Genomic DNA, 20,918 nt, shown 5'->3' on the forward strand with positions numbered 1-20,918 from the left:
TACCACCATCTACCACTCCACCACCATCTACCACCCCACTACCACCATCTACCACCCCACTACCCCATCCCCCATCTACCACCATCTACCACTCCACCACCATCTACCACCCCTACCCCATCCCCCATCTATCACCCTCTACCACACTACCACCATATACCACTCCACTACCACCATCTAACACCCCACTACCCCATCCCCCATCTACCACCCCACTACCCCATCTACCACCCCCACTACCCCATCCCCCATCTACCACCACTCTACCACCATCTACCACTCCACCACCATCTACCACCCCACTACCCCATCCCCATCTACCACCCCACTACCACCATCTACCACCCCACTACCCCATCCCCCATCTATCACCCTCTACCACACTACCACCATATACCACTCCACTACCACCATCTAACACCCCACTACCCCATCCCCCATCTACCACCACACTACCACCATCTACCACTCCACCACCATCTACCACCCCACTACCCCATCCCCCATCTACCACCACACTACCACCATCCACCACTCCACCACCATCTACCACCACACTACCACCATCTACCACCCCACTACCCCATCCCCCATCTACCACCATCTACCACCCCACTACCACCATCTACCACCCCACTACCCCATCCCCCATCTACCACCCCACTACCACCATCTACCACCCCACTACCCCATCCCCCATCTACCACCACTCTACCACCATCCACCACTCCACCACCATCTACCACCACACTACCACCATCTACAACCCCACTACCCCATCCCACATCTACCACCACTCCACCACCATCTACCACTCTACCACCATCTACCACCCCACTCCCACCATCTACAACCCCACTACCCCATCCCCCATCTACCACCACTCTACCACCATCTACCACCCCACTACCCCATCCACCATCTACCACCACACTACCACCATCTACCACTCCACCACCATCTACCACTCTACCACCATCTACCACCCCACTACCACCATCTACAACCCCACTACCCCATCCCCCATCTACCACCACACTACCACCATCTACCACTCCACCACCATCTACCACTCTACCACCATCTACCACCCCACTACCACCATCTACAACCCCACTACCCCATCCCCCATCTACCACCACTCTACCACCATCTACCACTCCACCACCATCTACCACCCCACTACCCCATCCCCCATCTACCACCCCACTACCACCATCTACCACCCCACTACCCATCCCCCATCTATCATCCTCTACCACACTACCACCATATACCACTCCACTACCACCATCTAACAACCCACTACCCCATCCCCCATCTACCACCACACTACCACCATTTACCACTCCACCACCATCTACCACCCCACTACCACTATCTACCACTCCACCACTATCTACCACCCCATCCCCCATCTACCACCACCATCTACCACCCCACTACCACCACCATCTACCACCCCACTACCCCATCCCCCATCTACCACCACACTACCACCATCTACCACCCCACTACCCCATCCCCCATCTACCACCATCTACCACTCCACCACCATCTACCACCCCCCTACCCCATCCCCCATCTATCACCCTCTACCACACTACCACCATATACCACTCCACTACCACCATCTAACACCCCACTACCCCATCCCCCATCTACCACCCCACTACCCCATCTACCACCCCACTACCCCATCCCCCATCTACCACCACTCTACCACCATCTACCACTCCACCACCATCTACCACCCCACTACCCCATCCCCCATCTACCACCCCACTACCACCATCTACCACCCCACTACCCCATCCCCCATCTATCACCCTCTACCACACTACCACCATATACCACTCCACTACCACCATCTAACACCCCACTACCCCATCCCCCATCTACCACCACACTACCACCATCTACCACTCCACCACCACCATCTACCACCCCACTACCCCATCCCCCATCTACCACCACACTACCACCATCCACCACTCCACCACCAACTACCACCACACTACCACCATCTACCACCCCACTACCCCAACCCCCATCTACCACCATCTACCACCCCACTACCACCATCTACCACCCCACTACCCCATCCCCCATCTACCACCCCACTACCACCATCTACCACCCCACTACCCCATCCCCCATCTACCACCACTCTACCACCATCCACCACTCCACCACCATCTACCACCACACTACCACCATCTACAACCCCACTCCCCCATCCCCCATCTACCACCACTCTACCACCATCCACCACTCCACCACCATCTACCACCCCACTACCACCATCTACCACCACACTACCACCATCTACCACCCCACTACCCCATCCCCATCTACCACCCCACTACCACCATCTACCACCCCACTACCCCATCCCCCATCTACCACCACTCCACCACCATCTACCACTCTACCACCATCTACCACCCCACACCCACCATCTACAACCCCACTACCCCATCCCCCATCTACCACCACTCTACCACCATCTACCACCCCACTACCCCATCCACCATCTACCACCACACTACCACCATCTACCACTCTACCACTCTACCACCATCTACCACCCCACTACCACCATCTACAACCCCACTACCCCATCCCCCATCTACCACCACACTACCACCATCTACCACTCCACCACCATCTACCACTCTACCACCATCTACCACCCCACTACCACCATCTACCACCCCATCCCCCATCTACCACCACTCTACCACCATCTACCACTCCACCACCATCTACCACCCCACTACCCCATCCCCCATCTACCACCCCACTACCACCATCTACCACCCCACTACCCCATCCCCCATCTATCATCCTCTACCACACTACCACCATATACCACTCCACTACCACCATCTAACAACCCACTACCCCATCCCCCATCTACCACCACACTACCACCATTTACCACTCCACCACCATCTACCACCCCACTACCACTATCTACCACTCCACTACCCTATCCCCCATCTACTACCACCATCTACCACCCCACTACCACCACCATCTACCACCCCACTACCCCATCCCCCATCTACCACCACACTACCACCATCTACCACTCCACCACTATCTACCACCCCATCCCCCATCTACCACCCTACTACCACCATCTACCACCCCACCACCCCATCTACCACCCCACTACCCCATCTACCACCCCACTACCCCATCTTCCACCCCACTACCCCATCTACCACCCCACTACACCATCCGACCATCTACCACCCCACTACCCCATCCCCCATCTACCACCCCACTACCACCATCTACCACCCCACTACCCCATCCCCCATCTACCACCCCACTACCCCATCTACCACTCCACTATCCCATCTACCACCCCACTACCCCATCTACCACTCCACTATCCCATCTACCACTCCCCTACCCCATCTACCACCCTACTACACCATCCCCCATCTACCACCCCACTAACCCATCTACCAGCCCACTACCACCCCACTACCCCATCTACCACCACACTACCCCATCCACCACCCCACTACCCCATCTACCACCCCACTACCCCATCTACCACCCCACTACCCTATCTACCACCCCACTACCCCATCTACCACTCCACTACAACCCCACTACCCCACCCCCCATCTACCACCCCACTACCCCATCTACCACCCCACTACCCCATCTACCACCCCTTTACTCCATCTACCACCCCACTACCCCTTCCCCCATCTACCACCCCATTCCCCGTCTAACACTCCACTACCACCCCATTACCCCATCCCCCATCTACCACCCACTTCCACTCCACTACCACTCCACTATCCCATCCCCATCCCCCTACTTTAATTGTTTTATTGAATACATTGTCACTCTTTGCTTGACTTTTCCTGTCATGAAAAGACATGCTATTCACGCACGAGCATCTGTCTCTCTCCCCTCCACAGATCATACGGCAGAGTCATCTCCCAAGCTGGCCTCCTACACATGTGAGTTCACTGACGAGTCTGGAGAGATCAACATCCCTGTGCCTCAGCCTGTCTGCATCAATGGAAGCCATGTGTACAACACCATCTTGGACCCTTGCCCGGGGAACCCTGTAGTACCCTTAGATCCACTAGCCCTGGTGAAGAAGAACCTGCCTCTGTCCCAATCCCTCCAGAACCTCAACCAGCGGAGAGAGGAGCTCCCTGTCCTCCTCCCTAAAGGTCCCGCTGCGGATGGCCGGCGCTGGTCCTTTGACAAGGCAGGGAAGGAGGAGAAGGTGGCCATCGCAGCGGCCCTGGAGCAGGCTGGCCAGGGGATGGGCGATGGGGCCAGGGAGGAGTCAGACAGAGACAGCCGGAGCAGGAACTGTCTGGATGAGTCTGAACAGGCCTCGAACTCTGACTCTGGCCCGGACCAGAAACACAAAGGATGGTTTGGATCAAAGGACAACCATAACAAACCCAGGTGAGAAAGAATGACCACTACTGGGTGTTAACAGGTGAGAACGCAGGGTGACGTAGACGCTCAGAAAGATGAGTGGCCTCCACTGACTATATTATAGATGACAACTGGTTTGTCTCAAAGATGTCCACCACCACCCAGGATATGTTTGTGTCATGTTGTGAGAAAACCAAAGGATTTAAATCATATGATGTGTAAGGGATGGTTAGCCTTATTAGACCGTTGACAACTGGTTGAAGTGCCAAAGGTTTCTACACAGGGCAGGTTGGAGTCATTGAGTCATGTTGTTGAAGTGCCAGAGGTTTCTACTCAGGGCAGGTTGGAGTCATTGAGTCATGTTGTTGAAGTGCCAGAGGTTTCTACACAGGGCAGGTTGGAGTCATTGAGTCATGTTGTTGAAGTGCCATAGGTTTCTACACAGGGCAGGTTGGAGTCATTGAGTCATGTTGTTGGAGTGCCAGAGGTTTCTACACAGGGCAGGTTGGAGTCATTGAGTCATGTTGTTGAAGTGCCAGAGGTTTCTACACAGGGCAGGTTGGAGTTAGTAACCATGTTTCCATCCACAGTTTTAATGCTAGCAGTCAAAATTAATTATGCGAGAAATGGCGGTGGAAATGCCTTTATGCACAAATATTGAAGTTAACTTGGGAGGTACGTAAAGTTTCAGCAGGATAAGGCACTGCCATGTCACAAGGATCTGGACACAATCCCTGGAAGCTGAAAATGTCCCAGTTCTTCCTTGGCCTGCATACTCACCAGACATGTCACCAATTGAGCATGTTTGGGATGCTCTGGATCAACGTGTATGACAGCGTGTTCCAGTTCCAGCCAATATCCAGCAACTTCACACAGCCATTGAAGAGGAATGGGACAACGTTCCACAGGCCACAATCAACAGCCTGATCAACTCTATGTGAAGGAGATGTGTTGCGCTAAATGAGGCAAATGGTGGTCACACCAGATACTGACTGGTTCTGATCCACACCCCTACCTTTCTTTATGTGTGATGACTGATTACAGATGTGCATCTGTAATGTGAAATCCATAGATTAGAGCCTAATGAATTTCTTTCAATTGACTGATTTCCTTCTATGAACTGTAACTTACTAAAATATTTGAAATTGTTGCATATTGCGCTGACGTTTTTGTTCAGTGTGAAAATCTCATGGGCTGGGCCTGTCTGAGCTGGGCCTCTCTGAGCTGGGCCTCTCTGAGCTGGGTCTGTCTGAGCTGGGTCTGTCTGAGCTGGGCTTCTCTTAGCTGGACCTCTCTGAGCCGGGCCTCTCTGAGCCGGGCCTGTCTGAGCCGGGCCTCTCTGAGATGAGCCTCTCTGAACTGGGCCTCTCTGAGCTGGGCCTGTCTGAGCTGGATCCATATAAACTGATATGTGTCTATGGTGTATGTAGACACCTGGGCCATGAGGGAGACATTACGGAGTACCACTCTCCATGTTTTCAAGCATAGTGGTGGCTGCATCATGTTATGGGTATGCTTGTAATCGTTAAGGACTGGGAAGTTTTTCAGGATAAAAAATAAACGTAATGGAGCTAAGCACAGGAACAATTCTAGAGGAAAACCTGGTTCAGTCTGCTTTCCACCAGACACTGGGAGATGAATTCACCTTTCAGCAGTCCACCTGTGGCAAATTCAGTTGATTGGACATGATTTGGAAAGGCCACACCTGTCTGTATAAAGGTCCCACAGTTTACAGTGCATGTCAGAGCAAATACCAAGCCATGAGGTCGAAGGAATTCTCCGTAGAGGTCTGAGACATTATTGTGTCGAGGCACAGATCTGGGGAATGATACCAAAACATTTCTGCAGCATCGAAGGTCCCTAATAACACAGTGGCCTCCATCATTCTTAAATGGAAGAAGAACCACCAAGACTCTTCCTAGAACTGGCCGCCCAGGCCAAAATGAGATCATCCTGGCACATCCGTGGCTCAGAGGGGTAACCACCTGGGAGCTTTGTCTGTGACAGTGAGCAAATACCCACCGCAGTAACTGTTTGAAGACTAGGGTTGAGCTAGTAATAGGTCTTGGAGAAGCTACCCACCGCAGTAACTATCTGAAGAATAGGGTTGAGCTAGTAATAGGTCTTGGGGAAGCTACCCACCGCAGTAACTGTTTGAAGACTAGGGTTGAGCTAGTAATAGGTCTTGGGGAAGCTACCCACCGCAGTAACTGTTTGAAGACTAGGGTTGAGCTAGTAATAGGTCTTGGGGAAGTTCCATTAATTGTTTTTCTCTCCTGTGTGGTTGACACTGTGCTTTTGTTTTAGTCTGGTTTGATGTACTCAATTGGGGCGAGAGCAGGTTGTTGTTCGTCCATAGTTGGTTAACTGTTTGACTAACATTAAGGAATTCTTCCAAGTCCCGAGGGAGGAGCTTCTGGTTTGCTATACTTAAGACCAATTGTTATGAATTGCGACACATTATAACATTGAGATTGATGATAAACGTCTGAAAGACACAGTTAAGTCCATACTCAAGGCCAACTTGTTCGAATCCGGCATTCTAATGGAGTCATTTTCTCCTGGTTTGGCCACATTTCGGTCCACTACAAACGCCCCTAATCCTGTCTTCTCTTTTGAACAGCAAAAGGAACTGTTGTTGCTACAACTAGATCATGATAGGTTGAAACAGCAACAAGCCTTGGAAATGGAGTTGGAGGTCAAAAAGGTTGAAACAAGAAACGGCGGTAAGCTGACGCTGCAACAAGTCCGTTTTAGATTTGGTCAGAGATGGTAACCTCTGACATGTCTCTTAATGACAGTTACGGTGATTTCTCCGGGGTCGTGCTCAGCTTTTCTTTCACGTAGCTGGACACTTGAGGCGCCTGCCAAAATTCAGGGAAAAGGAACCTGAGTTTTTTCTTCACTGTTTGAAAGGGTAACAGATTCCAAGAATTGGCCTGATACCGACCGTACGTTGATGTTGCAATGTGTGCTGGGAAAGCACAAGAAGTCTACTCAACTCTTAACGTTGCTGATAGACAAAACTATGGCAAAGTTAAAGCTGCACGACTATGAGTTAGTTCCTGAAGTGTGTCACCAGCGGTTTAGAACCTGGAAAAAACTGACAAACCGATTTATGTTGAGTTTGCACGGACTTGCCCAGTTTAACTGATAGTGCACTTTGTCGGTTGTGCAGTTTAGTTGTGATGGAGCATTTCAAAGATTCTGTCCCTGACCGCCTTGGCACATACATAAATGAGCATAAAGTGCAGACCGTCTTGGAGGCTGCAGTGTTGGCTGATGAATATGTGCTGATGCATAAATATCACTTTGGGGAACCCCGTCTTCACAGTGACGGTCGCAGGGAGAGTTTTGCGACTAAATTCTTTCCTACTGGGCCTGATCTTGTCTCAAGGATTGACTATTGTTCCCATGTGAAATCCGATCATGGCAAAATCTGCTATTACTGCTGTGGTAAAGGTCATTGGAAAAGTGAATGCCCCGTCCTTAGAGTTAAAGCTACGCCTTCTGGGGTAAATGGGCCCGTAAATCCTACGGCGTTAGCGGCACCTGCTTTCAATTGTTCCACCTTTTAGGACCAGTTAAAAGAAACATTGGGTATGGTTGACATCTATCCATTCACCGGTCATTACGGAGGGCTATGGATCCCTGATATGTAACCAAGAGAGGGTCACACTTAAAGCCCCGTGAGATACTGGTGTCTATCTATTTCGCCAGAGACGGATACTTTTTATTTTTCCTTTATTTAACCAGGCAAGTCAGTTAAGAACAAATTCTTATTTTCAATGACGGCCTAGGAACAGTGGGTTAACTGCCTGTTCAGGTACAGAACTACAGATTTGTACCTTGTCAACTTGGGGATTTGAACTTGCAACCTTTCGGTTACGAGTCCAACGCTCTAACCACTAGGCTACCCTGCCGCCCCGATATGGGACACAGTGTCTTGATCCGAGAGATAGTTTTGCATATTGTGTCTGTCCCTTTACGCAAACTTGTGCTCTCCACAGATCTGGTACAAGGTGACGTCATCATAGGGGTGGCGGTGATTCTAGGAAATGACCTTGCCGGTGGGCGGGTCTGGCGAGATGTATCACCACCTCTCATGGTTTCCTTGGACCATCTCAGAGAGGTGCCGGGTGAAGGTGCTCAGAGTTTCCCCAAAGTGTTTACTGCTTGTGCCGTGACTCGTGCAATGAGTCCATGTCTGAGTCCATGTCTGAGTCCGTGTCTGAGTCCGTGTCTGAGTCTGGTGTCTGAGTCTGTGTCTGAGTCCGTGTCTAAGTCCGTGTCTGAGTCCGTGTCTGAGTCCGTGTCTGAGTCCGTGTCTGAGTCCGTGTCTGAGTCCTCTGTCTGAGTCTGGTGTCTGAGTCCGTGTCTGAGTCCGTGTCTGAGTCCGTGTCTGAGTCCGTGTCTGAGTCCGTGTCTGAGTCCGTGTCTGAGTCCGTGTCTGAGTCCGTGTCTGAGTCCGTGTCTGAGTCCTCTGTCTGAGTCTGGTGTCTGAGTCCGTGTCTGAGTCTGGTGTCTGAGTCCGTGTCTGAGTCCGTGTCTGAGTCCGTGTCTGAGTCTGGTGTCTGAGTCCGTGTCTGAGTCTGGTGTCTGAGTCTGGTGTCTGAGTCCGTGTCTGAGTCCGTGTCTGAGTCTGGTGTCTGAGTCCGTGTCTGAGTCCGTGTCTGAGTCCGTGTCTGAGTCTGGTGTCTGAGTCCGGTGTCTGAGTCCGTGTCTGAGTCCGTGTCTGAGTCCGTGTCTGAGTCCTCTGTCTGAGTCTGGTGTCTGAGTCCGTGTCTGAGTCCGTGTCTGAGTCCGTGTCTGAGTCCGTGTCTGAGTCCGTGTCTGAGTCCGTGTCTGAGTCCGTGTCTGAGTCCGTGTCTGAGTCCGTGTCTGAGTCTGGTGTCTGAGTCTGGTGTCTGAGTCTGGTGTCTGAGTCTGGTGTCTGAGTCTGGTGTCTGAGTCTGGTGTCTGAGTCTGGTGTCTGAGTCTGGTGTCTGAGTCCGTGTCTGAGTCTGGTGTCTGAGTCTGGTGTCTGAGTCTGGTGTCTGAGTCTGGTGTCTGAGTCTGGTGTCTGAGTCTGGTGTCTGAGTCTGGTGTCTGAGTCTGGTGTCTGAGTCTGGTGTCTGAGTCTGGTGTCTGAGTCTGGTGTCTGAGTCTGGTGTCTGAGTCTGGTGTCTGAGTCCGTGTCTGAGTCCGTGTCTGAGTCCGCTTCTGAGTCCGTGTCTGAGTCCGTGTCTGAGTCCGTGTCTGAGTCCGTGTCTGAGTCCGTGTCTGAGTCCGTGTCTGAGTCCGTGTCTGAGTCTGGTGTCTGAGTCTGGTGTCTGAGTCTGGTGTCTGGTGTCTGAGTCCGTGTCTGAGTCCGTGTCTGAGTCTGGTGTCTGAGTCTGGTGTCTGAGTCCGTGTCTGAGTCTGGTGTCTGAGTCTGGTGTCTGAGTCTGGTGTCTGAGTCTGGTGTCTGAGTCTGGTGTCTGAGTCTGGTGTCTGAGTCTGGTGTCTGAGTCTGGTGTCTGAGTCTGGTGTCTGAGTCTGGTGTCTGAGTCTGGTGTCTGAGTCTGGTGTCTGAGTCTGGTGTCTGAGTCTGGTGTCTGAGTCTGGTGTCTGAGTCTGGTGTCTGAGTCTGGTGTCTGAGTCTGGTGTCTGAGTCCGTGTCTGAGTCCGTGTCTGAGTCTGGTGTCTGAGTCTGGTGTCTGAGTCCGTGTCTGAGTCCGTGTCTGAGTCTGGTGTCTGAGTCCGTGTCTGAGTCCGTGTCTGGGTCCTCTGTCTGGGTCCTCTGTCTGAGTCCGTGTCTGAGTCTCGTGTCTGAGTCTGGTGTCTGAGTCCGTGTCTGAGTCCGTGTCTGAGTCTGGTGTAGGGAACAGCGAGGTGACGGACTATTCTGTAACTTGTGTGCCTGACCTTCCTTTTTCTGTTTCCCGTGGTGACCTGGTAGCAGAACAGCGGGCTGACCCTGCTCTGAAAGGGTTGTTTGAGCAGGTCCTCCTGGCCGATGTTCCAAATGTACATTTACATTTACATTTAAGTCATTTGGCAGACGCTCTTATCCAGAGCGACTTACAAATTGGTGAATTCACCTTATGACATCCAGTGGAACAGCCACCTTACAATAGTGCATCTAAATCATTTAAGGGGGGGGGGAGAAGGATTACTTTATCCTATCCTAGGTATTCCTTAAAGAGGTGGGGTTTCAGGTGTCTCCGGAAGGTGGTGATTGACTCCGCTGTCCTGGCGTCGTGAGGGAGTTTGTTCCACCATTGGGGGGCCAGAGCAGCGAACAGTTTTGACTGGGCTGAGCGGGAACTGTACTTCCTCAGTGGTAGGGAGGCGAGCAGGCCAGAGGTGGATGAACGCAGTGCCCTTGTTTGGGCGTAGGGCCTGATCAGAGCCTGGAGGTACTGTGGTGCCGTTCCCCTCACAGCTCCGTAGGCAAGCACCATGGTCTTGTAGCGGATGCGAGCTTCAACTGGAAGCCAGTGGAGAGAGCGGAGGAGCGGGGTGACGTGAGAGAACTTGGGAAGGTTGAACACCAGACGGGCTGCGGCGTTCTGGATGAGTTGTAGGGGTTTAATGGCACAGGCAGGGAGCCCAGCCAACAGTGAGTTGCAGTAATCCAGACGGGAGATGACAAGTGCCTGGATTAGGACCTGCGCCGCTTCCTGTGTGAGGCAGCGTCGTACTCTGCGGATGTTGTAGAGCATGAACCTACAGGAACGGGCCACCGCCTTGATGTTAGTTGAGAACAACAGGGTGTTGTCCAGGATCATGCCAAGGTTCTTAGCGCTCTGGGAGGAGGACACAATGGAGTTGTCAACCGTGATGGCGAGATCATGGAACGGGCAGTCCTTCCCCGGGAGGAAGAGCAGCTCCGTCTTGCCGAGGTTCAGCTTGAGGTGGTGATCCGTCATCCACACTGATATGTCTGCCAGACATGCAGAGATGCGATTCGCCACCTGGTCATCAGAAGGGGGGAAAGGAGAAGATTAATTGTGTGTCGTCTGCATAGCAATGATAGGAGAGACCATGTCAGGATATGACAGAGCCAAGTGACTTGGTGTATAGCGAGAATAGGAGAGGGCCTAGAACAGAGCCCTGGGGGACACCAGTGGTGAGAGCGCGTGGGCGAGGAGACAGATTCTCGCCACGCCACCTGGTAGGAGCGACCTGTCAGGTAGGACGCAACCAAGCGTGGGCCGCGCCGAGATGCCCAACTCGGAGAGGGTGGAGAGGAGGATCTGATGGTTCACAGTATCGAAGGCAGCCGATAGGTCTAGAAGGATGAGAGCAGAGGAGAGAGAGTTAGCTTTAGCAGTGCGGAGCGCCTCCGTGATACAGAGAAGAGCAGTCTCAGTTGAATGACTAGTCTTGAAACCTGACTGATTTGGATCAAGAAGGTCATTCTGAGAGAGATAGCGGAGAGCTGGCCAAGGACGGCACGTTCAAGAGTTTTGGAGAGAAAAGAAAGAAGGGATACTGGTCTGTAGTTGTTGACATCGGAGGGATCGAGTGTAGGTTTTTTCAGAAGGGTGCAACTCTTGCTCTCTTGAAGACGGAAGGGACGTAGCCAGCGGTCAGGGATGAGTTGATGAGCGAGGTGAGGTAAGGGGAAGGTCTCCGGAAATGGTCTGGAGAAGAGAGGAGGGGATAGGGTCAAGCGGGCAGGTTGTTGGGCGGCCGGCCGTCACAAGAAGCGAGATTTCATCTGGAGAGAGAGGGGAGAAAGAGGTCAGAGCACAGGGTAGGGCAGTGTGAGCAGAACCAGCGGTGTCGTTTGACTTAGCAACGAGGATCGGATGTCGTCGACCTTCTTTTCAAAATGGTTGGGACGAAGTCATCTGCAGAGAGGGAGGAGGGGGGGGAAGGGGAGGAGGATTCAAGAGGGAGGAGAAGTTGGCAAAGAGCTTCCTAGGGTTAGAGGCAGATGCTTGGAATTTAGAGTGGTAGAAAGTGGTTTTAGCAGCAGAGACAGAGGAGGAAAATGTAGAGAGGAGGGAGTGAAAGGATGCCAGGTCCGCAGGGAGGCGAGTTTTCTTCCATTTCCGCTCGGCTGCCCGGAGCTCTGTTCTGTGAGCTCGCAATGAGTCGTCGAGCCACGGAGCGGGAGGGGAGGACCGAGCCGGCCTGGAGGATAGGGGACATAGAGAGTCAAAGGAAGCAGAAAGGGAAGAGAGGAGGGTTGAGGAGGCAGAATCAGGAGATAGGTTGGAGAAGGTTTGAGCAGAGGGAAGAGATGATAGGACGGAAGAGGAGAGAGTAGCGGGGGAGAGAGAGCGAAGGTTGGGACGGCGCGATACCATCCGAGTAGGGGCAGTGTTGGAAGTGTTGGATGAGAGCGAGAGGGAAAAGGATACAAGGTAGTGGTCGGAGACTTGGAGGGAGTTGCAATGAGGTTAGTGGAAGAACAGCATCTAGTAAAGATGAGGTCGAGCGTATTGCCTGCCTTGTGAGTAGGGGGGAAGGTGAGAGGGTGAGGTCAAAAGAGGAGAGGAGTGGAAAGAAGGAGGCAGAGAGGAATGAGTCAAAGGTAGACGTGGGGAGGTTAAAGTCGCCCAGGACTGTGAGAGGTGAGCCGTCCTCAGGAAAGGAGCTTATCAAGGCATCAAGCTCATTGATGAACTCTCCGAGGGAACCTGGAGGGCGATAAATGATAAGGATGTTAAGCTTGAAAGGGCTGGTAACTGTGACAGCATGGAATTCAAAGGAGGCGATAGACAGATGGGTAAGGGGAGAAAGAGAGAATGACCACTTGGGAGAGATGAGGATCCCGGTGCCACCACCCCGCTGACCAGAAGCTCTCGGGGTGTGCGAGAACACGTGGGCGGACAAAGAGAGAGCAGTAGGAGTAGCAGTGTTATCTGTGGTGATCCATGTTTCCGTCAGTGCCAAGAAGTCGAGGGACTGGAGGGAGGCATAGGCTGAGATGAACTCTGCCTTGTTGGCCGCAGATCGGCAGTTCCAGAGGCTACCGGAGACCTGGAACTCCACGTGGGTCGTGCGCGCTGGGACCACCAGATTAGGGTGGCCGCGGCCATGCGGTGTGGAGCGTTTGTATGGTCTGTGCAGAGAGGAGAGAACAGGGATAGATAGACACATAGTTGACAGGCTACAGAAGAGGCTATGCTAATGCAAAGGAGATTGGAATGACAAGTGGACTACACGTCTCGAATGTTCAGAAAGTTAAGCTTACGTAGAAAGAATCATATTGACTAAAATGATTGAAATGATACAGTACTGCTGGAGTAGGCTAGCTGGCAGTGGCTGCGTTGTTGACTTTGTAGGCTAGCTGGCAGTGGCTGCGTTGTTGACACTACACTAATCAAGTCGTTCCGTCGAGTGTAATAGTTTCTACAGTGCTACAGTGCTGCTATTCGTTACATTAAAAGAACGACAATAGCTGGCTAGCTAACCTAGAAAATCGCTCTAGACTACACAATTGTCTTAGATACAAAGACGGCTATGTAGCTAGCTAGCTACGATCAAACAAATCAAACCGTTGTACTGTAATGAAGTGAAATGAAAATGTGATACTACCTGTGGAGCGAAGCGGAATGTTGACCGGGTTGTTGAAGTTCTTATTCGGTAGACGTTGGCTAGCTGTTGGCTAGCTAGCTAGCAGTATCTCCTACGTTAAGGACGACAAATAGCTGGCTAGCTAACCTCGGTAAATTAAGATAATCACTCTAAGTCTACACACTCTAAACTACACAATTATCTTGGATACGAAGACAGCAAAGACAACTATGTAGCTAGCTAACACTACACTAATCGAGTCGTTCAGTTGAGTGTAATAGTTTCTACAGTGCTGGTAGATGGTGGACGATTAGCTAGCTGCTGGGCAGATAGCAGTGTAGACTACGTTAGGACGACGAAATACGATAATTACGCAATTATCTTTGATACAAAGACGGCTATGTAGCTAGCTAAGAAGGAATTGCTAAGATTAGCCAAATCAAACCGTTGTACTATAATGAAATGTAATGAAAATGTAATGAAAAGTTATACTACCTGCGGACCGAAGTGTAGATGCGACCGCTCGCTCCAACCCGGAACCGTAGTACAGAGATACTACCTAAAGGATCAATTGTTGTTGAGGAAATGGCTGCCTCATGGTGACTATTTTTAGGGTGACCTTGTCATTCAAATTGTAGTACCATATACCTTCCGTGATATGGTTTTGCAGACGTCTCATGGGGATGTTGCTGGTCACTTAGGTGTTGGGAAGACCCATGGCCATATTCATTTCTTTTGGTCTGAAAAGAGCCGTCTCAGCATTTACCAAACTTTGCCATACTTGCCAGTTGACTGGGGAAGCCTAACCAGACGTTAAAGCACCTTTGTACCCAATATCAGTAGTCAGCCAACCCTTTGAGCGTTTAACTATTGAATGTGTAGGCCCATTGCCTCATTCCAAACCGGTAGTATTTAACTGTTGACGGTGATGTGCCCAGAGACCCGTTATCCAGCTGCTTATCCTCTCTGTACCATAACAACCACGTCCGTTGTTAGGGCATTGACTCAGTTTATTTCTGTTTTCGGGAAATACCCAAAATTATTCAAAGTGATCAAGGTTCCATCTTCACTTCTCAAATGTTTGTTAACGCCAACTTCGCATCAGACACAATCTTGCGACCGCATATCATACACAGAGTCAGGGAGCCATGGAGCGGTACCATCAGATCTTGAAGTCATTGTTGCCTGGTTACTGAATCTAGTTGGACCGTGACTGGAAGGAGGCTCTTGGCCTGATCTGGGCTCTACAACACTTTGGGTGTAGTGCCTCTAGTTGTATATACTGATCACAACCCACACACTTTTTTACGCTCGTTGCAGTGTCCGAACTAGATGCGGTGATACCTTCAAGCTTTTCCCCTCGAGATTGGTCATATTAACGGGGTGGACAATGTTTTTGGCGGATTCGTTGTCCCGTGTGCCCTCTTCTTAGTCGTCCTGTTTAATACTCTGTTGTCTGTTCTCCGACAATTTGGTCTCCTCTCTCTTGGTCTCTCTCTTCCTCTCTTTTTCTTAATTTGCATCCAGGTGCCATGGTTGCTGGAGCTGGTGGTGTGGGTTGAGTTAAGTGGTGGACCTGTGTGGTTGGATGTCCAGGGTATAAAGTATATTTGTATTGTTTATTGCTTGTGTTTATTAAAACATTTGTTTCAGGACATGGTAGGTCCCCGTTTTTATGGGTGGTGGTGTGACCGTCCCTCCCTGCTCTGTCTACTGTGGTTTGCTGTGCTTACTTCCTGCAGCAGATTGGTGGGCAGAGTAGGAGAGGTGGGCGGAGTAGGAGAGGTGGGCGGAGTAGGAGAGGTGGGCGGAGTAGGAGAGGTGGGCGGAGTAGGAGAGGTGGGCGGAGTTGGGAGGGTGGGCAGTGGTGATGGTGTACACCTGTGGGATAAAGCCACTGTTTCCCCATTCAGCAACAGATTCCTCTCTCCATGCATACAGGTACCTTTTGGCTGTTTCATTGTAGAGTTGGCAGTTGACACTTAATTTACTGACCTTCATCTCTCATCTGATTATTGTTGCTAGTGTTTACTTTATTTATGGAGAAATTAATTTAGTTATTGCTTTACTCAGTGTGTGGTTTCCCATTGGTAAAATCTTGAGAGACCCCCACCACTGAAATCTCCTCATATGCTTCATAGCAATCCTCTGTAGAAAGCTGATCTGGGGTCAGGTCCCCTCCCTCTCCATATAAGGTACTGATCCCATAATATCATCACTCTGACTGTGGATATGTCCCCTGGTTTCATAATGGGCTTGAAGCCTACTTCCTGTACACTGAGCATTATGGCCCCAGATCACAGAAATGGAATGTTATTCCTTTTCATGCTCTTTTCTCTCTGTGGGTTTTCTGAACTTTGAACTTTGAACTGAAGAATGGCATGTTTTTATGGTTGATAAATACTTTCCTAAACCTAAATAATCTACTAGATCAGGGTATTTTGGTGCTGAGACGGAGACAACTATGCACATTTTATTTATTTATTTTTTACTTTTATTTCTCCTTTATTTAACTAGGCAAGTCAGTTAAGAACAAATTCTTATTTACAATGACGCCCTACCAAAAGGCAAACGGCGTCCGGCGGGGACGGGGGCTGGGATTAAAATATAAATCAATCAATAAATACAATAAAAATACAGGACAAAACACATCACAACAAGAGAGATGACGCAACACTACATAAAGAGGGACCTAAAGACAACAACACAGCAAGGCAGCAACACATGACACCACAACAACAAGAGAGACACCACAACACTACATAAAGAGAGACCTAAGACAACAACATAGCAAGGCAGCAACACATGACAACACAACATGGTAGCAACACAACATGACAACAACATGGTAGCAGCACAACATGGTAGCAGCACAACATTACAACAACATGGTAGCAACACAACATGGTAGAAACACAACATGACAACAACATGGTAGCAACACAACATGGTAACAACACAACATGGTGGCAGCACAACATGACAACAACATGGTAGCAGCACAACATGACAACAACATGGTAGCAGCACAACATGGTAGCAGCACAACATGGTAGCAACACAACATGACAACAACATGCTAGCAACACAACATGCTAGCATCACAACATGGTAGCAACACAACATGACAACAACATGGTAGCAACACAACATGGCAGCAACACAAAACATGGTACAAATATTATTGGGCACATACAACAGCACAAAGGTCAAAAAGGTAGAGACAACAATAAATCACGCAAAGCAGCCACAGCGCTCAGTAAGAGTGTCCATGATTTGAGTCTTTGAATGAAGAGATTGAGATAAAACTGTCCAGTTTTAGTGTTTGTTGAAAACCCTATTGAATAAAAACTCCATGAGAAAATAAATCTGTTGGGCAGCAAGTGGGAGGGTTTTCATTGTTTGAATGACATTTATTCAGAGCGTGCAAGGGAACCACACCTGCAGAGCCTGTTAGGCCCCGGCAGAAGGTATCTGACAGGTCTGAATAGAAGGGAACCACACCTGTTAGGCCCTGGCAGAAGGTATCTGACAGGTCTGAATAGAAGGGAACCACACCTGTTAGGCACCGGCAGAAGGTATCTGACAGGTCTGAATAGAAGGGAACCACACCTGTTAGGCACCGGCAGAAGGTATCTGACAGGTCTGAATAGAAGATACCACACCTGTTAGGCCCCGGCAGAAGGTATCTGACAGGTCTGAATAGAAGGGACCACACCTGTTAGGCACCGGCAGAAGGTATCTGACAGGTCTGAATAGAAGGGGACCACACCTGTTAGGCACCGGCAGAAGGTATCTGACAGGTCTGAATACCAACGACTGAGAAGTGCGTAGCAAAGGCGTAAATTCCTGAATCGGTTCCTAATGAGGTGTGTACTTTTTTTGGTAAGACCTGTTTCTAATACAGCGAAGGTCAGATGGATGAGGGTCCTGTATGTTGACTCCATCTGGCTAGACAGCACAAACCGATCTGGCACCAGGCTACAACGGGTCTACGACTACACAGACCCATATTCAGTGGTGCCACTCAGTCTGGTGCATCGTCTCTCAGGCTAAACATTACGTCGTCTGTCGAGCTCAACGTGTTGTCGCAGGACTGGATTTAAAGCCAGACTGATGTTGATTAGGGGTTGAGGTACAGGCACGAGGGACGTTGGAAGCCACTCAGTTTTACGGGGTGGCAGGGTAGCCTAGTGGTTAGAGCGGTGGACTAGTAACCGGAAGGTTGCAAGTTCAAACCCCCGAGCTGACAAGGTACAAATCTGTCGTTCTGCCCCTGAACAGGCAGTTAACCCACTGTTCCTAGGCCGTCATTGAAAATAAGAATTTGTTCTTAACTGATTTGCCTAGTTAAATAAAGGTAAAATAAAATAAAAAAATAAAAAATCAGGGCCAACCACTGGTTGGTTCAGTCTGTCAGGGGATAACGCCTCAGAGTTTTAGATGCTAAGAAATACATTATTATTTTTTAAATTCAGAATTGAAGGTATTATCCCCCAACATTTGCAGTTGTTTGGTGTTACCACTGACTATGTCCAGTAGAACTGAGGTTAGCCTTGTAAACAAACATCACTAATCAAGAGGACTGTGTGCCTTCCTTTCACAGCCCGGTGGTGTCACCTAGCTCAGGCTCTCACCTCACCCCCCATACCCCTGGTCTCACCCCCCTTACCCCTGGTCTGCTGTCCTGGGGCCCCCCTCACCTCCCTGTAGATCCTAACTCACTGGGCACCCCACTCCATCACACTAACCCCTTCAGCCAGTCCCCCATGTCTCCCTCCAACCCGTTCCTCTCGCTCCTCCAGTGTAACCCTTTCTATGAGGAACTCCTAGCTGACCAAGCTCTAAACCTTAACTCTGCCCAGCCCCATCTGCCTCCCTGTTGTTCTGGCTTTACCTCCTATATCTCAGTAACACCCCAAACCTGGTCTATCAACCCTAACCCCGTACCCATCCTGCCCCCAACCCAAGACAGCCCAGTCACACCAGACTGCACTAACACTGGTATGAAGGAACAAAGAGCCTCCCTGAAACTTCCTCCAGAAGAGAAGAGCGCCAACACTAAGGATAAAGAAGAAGAAGAAGAAGCAGTCAAAACGAGCCAGAGACCGCTCCCTCCGCTCCCGAAGACTGCGACGGTGCCCTCTGCTAACTCTCCCCTCTGTGAGGAAGACATGTCCTACGCTAACGCTGAGACTGCATCATTCTACTCTGCAACTGGCCCAGACAACATGGCTGCTTTAGACTTGATGGGGGAGTTCTCTGACGATCGATGCTGGGCCACTTGTGATGATGTCATCCGGTCAGACACAATAGATCGAGCCACATCCCATCTGGGAGCCACCTGTGTTGTTAAAGAGAAGACCACATCCCCTGAAGCAAGGATAGACAGGCCAATCGGCATGGACTTAGAATCATGTAACTCAGCAGAACTTTCCAATGCACTTCTACACTCTGTCAGGTCTCAAGCTCACAGTCCACTAAAAACAGTTCAGTCCACTACTGGGACATCTAGTGGTGAGAAGGTCAATGAAGACATTGAAGATTACAGATCAGAGTACCAATACTCAGAACACCCTCGTGTGGAGTCCGTTGTAGTCCAACATTCTCTCTCAGAAGAACACCCGCTCCAACGGTCCCTCTCAGAGGGCACAAGGAGGAACAGCGTTGAGGACCTGAGTCTGTCGTTCGGCAGCGACCCTGGCGTTGTAACCCTGGGGTCGTTGTCCTTTGTCCAGCAGCATGACACTTCTGACCTCCTCGCTGCCTCCTCCTTCTCCGCTCCTTCCTCTCTAACTGCTGAACGTAACTCATCTTCCTCTCCAGCTCTCTCCTCTCTCCCTGCCCCGCCCCCTGCTACTGTGAGGTCATCAGTAAGCACTGTCTTGGCCGCAACCCTTTTCTCCACTGCACAGCCAGTGATTGGTGCATCGCATGCTGGCATGCCCCAGGAGACACATCCGCCAGCCAATCAGCAGATCAGGTGAGGTCACATGTTTACTGGGAAGTGGTGGGTGTCTCAACAGGGCCTCAAGTTCTTCTTCTTCTCTCAGCGACTGCCATAGTTGATGCAAAGATGAGCCCTCTACTTGTCTCTATGGCGATAGACGATCTGGGGTTCTCCCGTTGCTTCCACTGCCTCTCCTCTGCAACCTGTCTTGGGGTTTCTTCATTTTCTTCTATGTGAAAATCTTCTACTCTTATTTGTCAACACACACCATACTCCTGTGTTTCTTGTCTCTATGGTCAGTGTGATGGGTCCTGAAGTTAACCCCCCCCCCCCCCAATGAAAGGTAGTATAGACTCCTTTATGTGTTTGTTACACAAGGGTGACACGTGCTAGTTGGTGGCAGAACAAGGGGGAGTTATTCTGTAGAAAGCCAGCAAAAAAGTCTGTATTTACATGGTGCTTATGAGTGCATTTCACACTACTTTTGGTTTATAATGGGATTTTCAGGCTCGTGTGAATGTCCTGCTTAACATAATGTTTGTGTCATCATCGCAAATCAACTGCATTATGCTTAAAATACACTTCAACCAGTAAAATGGCTCTTCGGCTAGCTTTTGTTACAACCTATATCATATGAGCGTTAGCATTCTAGCTAACAACTGCTACATCCAAAATAGTTATTTTGCAAAGATCACATCCAAGTATAATCTTAGCGACTGTTCAAGCAAGAATCAAAACATCATTGTAAGCGTATGAGAACCCCAAAATGATTTTGTTTAGAAGTAATTACGTAAATCTAATGTACATCTTGAATGGGCACAGATGGCGATGGCTTTCTTACTGCAGCCAAGAGTCGTGGACATCTGTGCCTGACGTCATTGTGCTGTGTACTGGAAAAGGGTCTATTCACACTCACAGACCTGTCAATAACAGCTAGGAGGGAGAGTACTGGAGGACAGGGTTAGGAGGGAGATTACTGGAGGACAGGGTTAGGAGGGAGATTACTGGAGGACAGGGTTCAATAACAGCTAGGAGGGAGAGTACT

General features: G+C 50.3%; 1 protein-coding gene across 3 annotated transcripts in view; it reads left to right on the top strand.

Moving 5' to 3' along the window:
- The window catches only part of rab11fip5a (RAB11 family interacting protein 5a (class I)), a 98,379-nt gene that overhangs the window by 64,217 nt on the left and 13,244 nt on the right, over nt 1-20,918 (top strand). For 2 of the 3 annotated variants that reach the window (XM_064928807.1, XM_064928808.1), the window contains exon 3: nt 3,951-4,455. In XM_064928807.1, coding sequence (XP_064784879.1) covers nt 3,951-4,455 — 505 coding nt within the window. Of the gene's footprint in view, nt 1-3,950; nt 4,456-18,529; nt 19,907-20,918 lie in introns of all 3 variants that reach the window. The other variant, XM_064928806.1, reaches the window with a different exon arrangement.

The sequence above is a fragment of the Oncorhynchus masou genome, chromosome 21 (genome assembly GCF_036934945.1).
Source record: "Oncorhynchus masou masou isolate Uvic2021 chromosome 21, UVic_Omas_1.1, whole genome shotgun sequence".
Lineage (NCBI taxonomy): Eukaryota > Metazoa > Chordata > Actinopteri > Salmoniformes > Salmonidae > Oncorhynchus > Oncorhynchus masou.